A 6152-nucleotide genomic window follows, 5' to 3' on the forward strand; every position below is an offset into this window, starting at 1 on the left:
AGGTAACCCCAGAGCAGGGTGGAGGGGGTGGGGATGGGGGCCTTGACACAGCTACCCATCATCTAGGGCTGCTTTGGGGGCCTAAAAGGAAGGGTCCAATTTATTCACCCCACTTTGCCCCCAGCACAGAGGTTGCCTGGCACCCTCGCACCACATTCCCCACACCCTAGGCAAACCAGAAGCCAGTGGGGGTACGTCCATGAGAACAGGGAGCAGACTTGGTCAAAGTGAGGGTCTTGGGTTTTCCTCGGGTGCTGACAAAAGGCCCTCCGTGGTCAAAAGGAGTTTGGGGGAGAAACTACATGAACCCCAAGTCGACAGAGGTCCTGCTGGTGTGGCTGGGGAGCTGTCTCTGAAACACTCGTTTGGAGACTGCTCCTGGCAGAAGGGCCGGGGGTTCAGGTTCACCTCAAAGGCAGCGGGGGTCTTGGGACAAGGACAGAGGCACGCTGACCCTGATGTATCAGAGGGTGGGGGGCACAGAAACCACACCTGTGTCATCTCAGGCTGCGCTGGGCTGGGCTCATGAGGACCCCCCTTTGGCCTCGTACTCTATTTCTCTCTTCTACCCTGGTGGGGAGGGGAATGCCCTTGTTTCCCAGTGCTGTCTGTCATGGCCCCAACAGGGCATACGTCCAAAGGGCTGTGCTGGGGGATGCAGCCCCTCAGAGCCGCAGAGACGGATGTTTCTGGAGCTTGGGGGAGGCTTTTGGGGTGGGGGAGAAATTCGAAAGTACCCTGGACGGCTAAACAGACAAACAAATCAGTCTTGGAAGAAGTACAGCCCGAATGCTCCTTAGAGGCAAGGATGGGGAGCCCTCCGCTCGAAGTCCACCCGTGCTTTGGACATGCGATCAGGAGCGAGCGGTCCATGGAGAAGGACATCATGCTTGGTAGGGCAGAGGGGCAGTGAAGGAGAAGACAGAGTAGCTGTAACAACGGGCTCCAAGCCATTGTGAGGCCGGCGTAAGACCTAGTAGTGCTTTGTTCTGTTGTGCACTGGGTCACTAAGAGACCTAACAGCCACAGAGAACAATTTCTCTGACGCTTAGGAAGTGGAAGGAAACAGCCAACAGGGGGTGGTCTAGGACACTCGGGGCTTCTTCATGCCCAAGAAGGGGGACTGCTTGGGCGCCAACAGCCAGGGCTAACAGCTCAGTGGGGAAGGGAGGAGGCTGGATGTTGGGGCGGATGCTGCCTTATGCACAGGGGCTTTCAGGGGAACCCGTGGGGTCCCCAGCTTCCTGGGATAACAAAGGCAAAGCATCTGGCTCCCCCTGGCCCTCACCAACTGCCAGGCCCTCCTGGGCCCCTGCTGCACAGGGCACCCCCGGCACATCAGGGCACTCTGCTGGGACACCGGGTGCCTGGGCCTCCTTGTCTGCCTCCTGGCCACCTTCCCCCTGCTCCGCCTCCTCCGCCTCCTCCTGGGCCTTTAGCTCAACCACAACAGCTCCGTCCCCAGCCCCGGGGGTGGCCTTCACGGGGGACTTGAGGTTCTGGGTGGCCGCGAGGATGTCCGCCTGCAGCTGCTGGGAAGAGACCAGCGCCTCGTCGGGCCGGCCTTCCGGAGCCCGGTCGGGGACCTCGCTGAAGGCCCGAGGCCCGCCGGCGCGGTCACTCTGGTCCACGTACTTCTTCTTGGGGAAGGAGGAGGGGTAGTAGGCGGAGGCCTTGTGCTTCTGGCGCGTGATGAGCGCCGCGCAGGTGACGCACACGAGCAGCAGCGTCAGCGAGCCCACCACGGCGACCAGCAGCACGTAATGCTGGAAGAAGTCCAAGATCCCGTCCAGGAAGTTGGGGGGGCTCTGGGGCCCAGCCTGCACCGTGGGCGGGGGGCCCACGGACGTGGCGCTGAAGGCCGGCATCCCGGCTGGCGGCAGGCTGGGCGAGGAGGCGGAGGAGCCCTCGGCCTCCCCGCTGCCCCCTGCATCCTCCAGGAAGGAGGCCTGCAGGCCCACCGAGGGAGCCCCGGAGGCCGCCGCAGCAAGCAGCAGCAGCAGCAGGGAGATCAGGGTGGGGGCCGCCAGGCGCTCCATGTTGTCTCTGGGGCCTATGGGGACACGGGGTGGGAGAGGAGTCAGAGCAGGCGGGGCACAGCCTCACGCACAAGGCAGACATACAGTAAATGCTCAATTAATGTTCCTTGACTGGCCTGCTGAATGCGTACTATGAACTAACTCTTTTTTAAAAATTATAACCCCAAAAATTAAATTCCTTATAATGAAAAGGTTTAACTATTTTGAAATCACTTGAAAAAATAATAGGAGCAAACAAAAAAGTAAAAATATAAATAAATGAAAAATAATAGGAGCCCTGGTGGCTTAGGGGTTATGCACTGGGCTACTCACCACGAGGTCAACAGTTCGAAACCACAAGTTGCTCCCACAGAGAAAGACAAGGCTTTCTACTCCCCTAAAAAGTTACAGCTCAGAAACCCACAGGGGGTGGAGGTTAGGAAGGCAGAACCAATCACAATGATCTACATATAACTGCGCCCCCCCCCTCACCAAGGGGGATGAACAACAGAAACGGGGGTGAAGGAAGACAGTGGTCATGGTGTAAGATATGACAATAAAAATAATTTATGAATTATCAAGGGTTCATGCGGGAGGGAGGGAAGAAATGAGCTGATACCAAGGGCTCAAGTAGAAAGGAAATGCTTTGAAAAGGATGATGGCAACCTATGTACAAGTGCGCTTGATACAATGGATGGATGGATCGGGATAAGAGCCGGACGAGCTCCCAATAAAATGATTTAATAAAGAAAAAGGAAAGAAAGTAAAGTTTTCTAAAAAGCAGAAGAAGCCCACGGGTCTTCTAAGGTCACCCTGATCGACTTCCAAACTACACAGGCACCGTTCTCAGGGCCTCTAAGGGCTGGCCCCGCGTGGGTGTGGGCATGGCAGCAGTGGGCTGGCTACTGACCAGTTACCTGTGCCAGACAAGGATCCCGGGGCATCGTGGGTGACACGCCGGAGCTACTGGCCACCAGGTCAGCAGTGCACCCATCCGCTCTCACGATGCCCAACCTCGGGAGCCCCAGGGACAGTTCTTCTCTGTCCCCCAGGGGCGTTTTGAGCCACTCATTGGCCGTGAGCTAGGCTTTATGAGACTTGTTAGGGGGGTTAGAATGTCCAGGACCCTCTCCAGGTGTTATAGCTCCATCTTGCAGAGGAGCTAAGCGACTTGCCTCAGAAGAGAGCCTCAGGGCCGTCCCTCGGCTGCCCCAGGGGTCTCCGGGCGCCTCAGGGCCATCCCCTAACCCACCCCGGGGGTCTCTGGGTACCTGCGTGGAGGCGGGGAGGGCTAGGGGTTGGGGACCCGCAGCCCAAGCTTTCCCTCTGCCCCTAGGAGGTGCCCAGAGTGAGAGCCTCCCCAGAGAGGGCCTGCAGGCTGGGGGGACCCTGGCCTCTCAGAGGCCCAAAGACAAAGCTGAAGCTGCTGGCCCCTCCCCCTGCCGGCTGCACTAGATGGGAACCAGATGAGCCCCCCACCCCGCCACCCCAGCCTGCTCCCAGCCTGAACCCCCAGACCTCGTCTGGGCCAGACAGCCTGCTGATTAATACATCCCTCAGGGCCTCGGTTATGGGGAGTCCGGCGTTCCAGCACACACGCTCTCCCCATAGGCTGGCGACAGCCAGGCAAGCCCCTGGGAGCCCCTCCTCCTGCTGGCCCAGCCAGGGCCTAGGCCCCAGAAGCTGGGAACTGAGCCCTTTGGGGGCCTTTAGGTCCTCTATCTCACACACACAAATCACCACACACACACTACAGTCTCATCACACATACACACCACATTCACAAACACCATACATACCACACGTACTACATTCATGAGCACACGCACCACACACATTCACAGACACACCAAACATGCTACCCTCGTAAATACACACTCATACAGACCTTACACACGCATACAGACCATACACACCACACTCATAAAACACACACCACACACATACATCATACAGTCTCATCACACATACACACACACCACACACACAAACACCACTCATACTCAGACCTACCGTACACACTACATTCATGATACACACACACCACACACAGTCACATACATACTCGTGCACCCACACCACACCACACCCTCATAATGTACATACACACATGCTCCCATAGACCATACACATACACACACACATAGACCACACACTCACTGCACTCATAAGACATACCACACACACACATACACATGGTACACATGCCCATGCACACTCCTGCACATTGTACCCGGACACACACCTCTCATAAGTCATACACACTACCATCACACATACTCACCACACACACAATACAAACTCATGTACACACTCCTGATACACACACACACACCACACACTCACTCACTCAGAGTGCCCAGGCTGGCTCAGGAAAGGGGGTGATGTCTCTTGTCCATTGGAGCTGAGTCTGAGATGTCCGGAGCCACCGGCCCTCCTCTCTCGGCTGCTTCAAAGATCCCTCAGATAGCTTTGAACTTTGCCCTGCAGACAGACAGACACACACACACACACGCACACCACCTTCCACCTCAAATCCAGAGGCAGCTGGACCGTCTCCCCACGGAGCCGGCGGTGGGCCAGATGGGTTTCTTCGAGGACGATTGTGAAACGCTCCCAGCGAAGCCCTGCGTGGGCAGCAGCAGTAAGGCCAGGCCACAGTGCCAGCCAGGAAGTTGGCGGGCCCCTGGTGTTCCAGCTCTGCAGACGGTCCCCCTCTGTAACTTGCGGTGGGAGGGTGAGGGGCCTCGCTGAGCCGTCAGCAGCAGACTGGAAGCAGCTCAGAAAGCGCCCGCTGCGGGGAAGCTCTCCCAGAGGAAAGATGGAATTCAGGAGCGGCTGGATCCCTGCCCTGAGGAGTTCTCCCACCAGCAGGCTCACCCAGCAGGACTTGTCTTCTTGTTACCCTCCTCCACGGACTCATGGACCCATGGACGGGAGGTGCCTCAACTCTGGTCCCCGAGGGATCTGGAAGCCCCCACCGCCACCGCCACCACCACACACACAACAGAACACATCACACACAAACACACAGTACACACAGCACACACACCAGCACATACCCTACACATCACACACATCAGAATCACCGCAGACACAACACACCAGGTATGCATCACACATGCCAGTCAACACCCTGCATACGTCACCTGCACCACACAGATCATCCGCACACTTTCATGCACCACACTGCACGCACACATACACACACATGCACAGGCCTCAGAGCTTTGGGGTCAGGGTAAAGGATACAGGAATCCCACCCCGGTTCCCCAGCTCACATAAATTATTCCTGGCTCTTTAAAACTTCACAAGGGGCCCTGAGGGCCCTGAACCCCATCTTCCTCCCTGGAGAGGCACCCGCCTCCACCCAGCCAGCGACTAGCAGTCTACATGACAGCCGAGTCCCTGGGCCCCCGAGTCCTCAGTTTCCCCTGTAGATGGGAAGAACGGGTGCAGGCAGCTTGGAAATGACCCTTCAGGACAGTCTGCCTACCACATACCCCTAAGGCCTGGGTGCCCCTAGACATAAGGCGGGAGGTGGGGGGCGTGCTAGAAGGGCAGTCCCATGCCAACCACAGGCAGGCTGGTGGCCAGAGGGGGCTGGGCAGCCAGCGAAGAACCTGGCTTCAATTAGTGGCATTGGGGGGGCTGGGGGGGAGGGACCTGGACTGCACTGTCTTAGTATCCTGGGGCCAGTGGAGGACATAGACCTGGGCCTTCAGCTGGGCCTCTGGGTCCGTGTTCATGTGCTGTTCCCAGAGAGTGTGGGGCGGTGTCCCCTCCGTGGGCTTTGCAGCAAGGGGCTCCTGAGAGCTCAAACCTCCCCTTCGACAGACGCGCAGACACACAGCCGAAATGTGGACACACGATACCCAGACCTGCAGACACAATCGTCCTTCAGCACATGCAATGCTCCCCCTCTCTGGGTGCACAGCCGCGGCGGCAGACACACACAGGCGCCACAACTCGGCCGCAACGTCCCCAAGGGACACAACCCGCGGGTACAAAGCCCATGGAAGGGACACCACCCCACGCTCTCTGGGAACGGCACATGAACACGGACACAGAGACCCAGCTGCCATCGCACACTCACACACACACACACACACACACACACACACACACACACAC

General features: G+C 57.9%; 1 protein-coding gene across 4 annotated transcripts in view; it reads right to left on the reverse strand.

Moving 5' to 3' along the window:
• Nucleotides 1–607: 607 nt before the first annotated feature.
• The window catches only part of TMEM119 (transmembrane protein 119), a 5958-nt gene continuing 413 nt past the window's right edge, over nt 608–6152 (reverse strand). Inside the window, exons 1-2 of one of the 4 annotated variants that reach the window (XM_045296844.1) lie at nt 4549–4811; nt 608–2053 (exon numbers count right to left, since the gene is read on the reverse strand). In XM_045296844.1, coding sequence (XP_045152779.1) covers nt 1200–2039 — 840 coding nt within the window. In that variant the 5' untranslated portion in view covers nt 2040–2053; nt 4549–4811 and the 3' untranslated portion in view covers nt 608–1199. Of the gene's footprint in view, nt 2054–4368; nt 4493–4541; nt 4812–6152 lie in introns of those variants that run through there. The other 3 variants (XM_045296843.1, XM_045296845.1, XM_004718077.3) reach the window with 3 other exon arrangements.

The sequence above is a fragment of the Echinops telfairi genome, unplaced genomic scaffold, assembly GCF_000313985.2.
Source record: "Echinops telfairi isolate 266 unplaced genomic scaffold, ASM31398v2 ScPeMD7_7412;HRSCAF=8450, whole genome shotgun sequence".
NCBI lineage: Eukaryota > Metazoa > Chordata > Mammalia > Afrosoricida > Tenrecidae > Echinops > Echinops telfairi.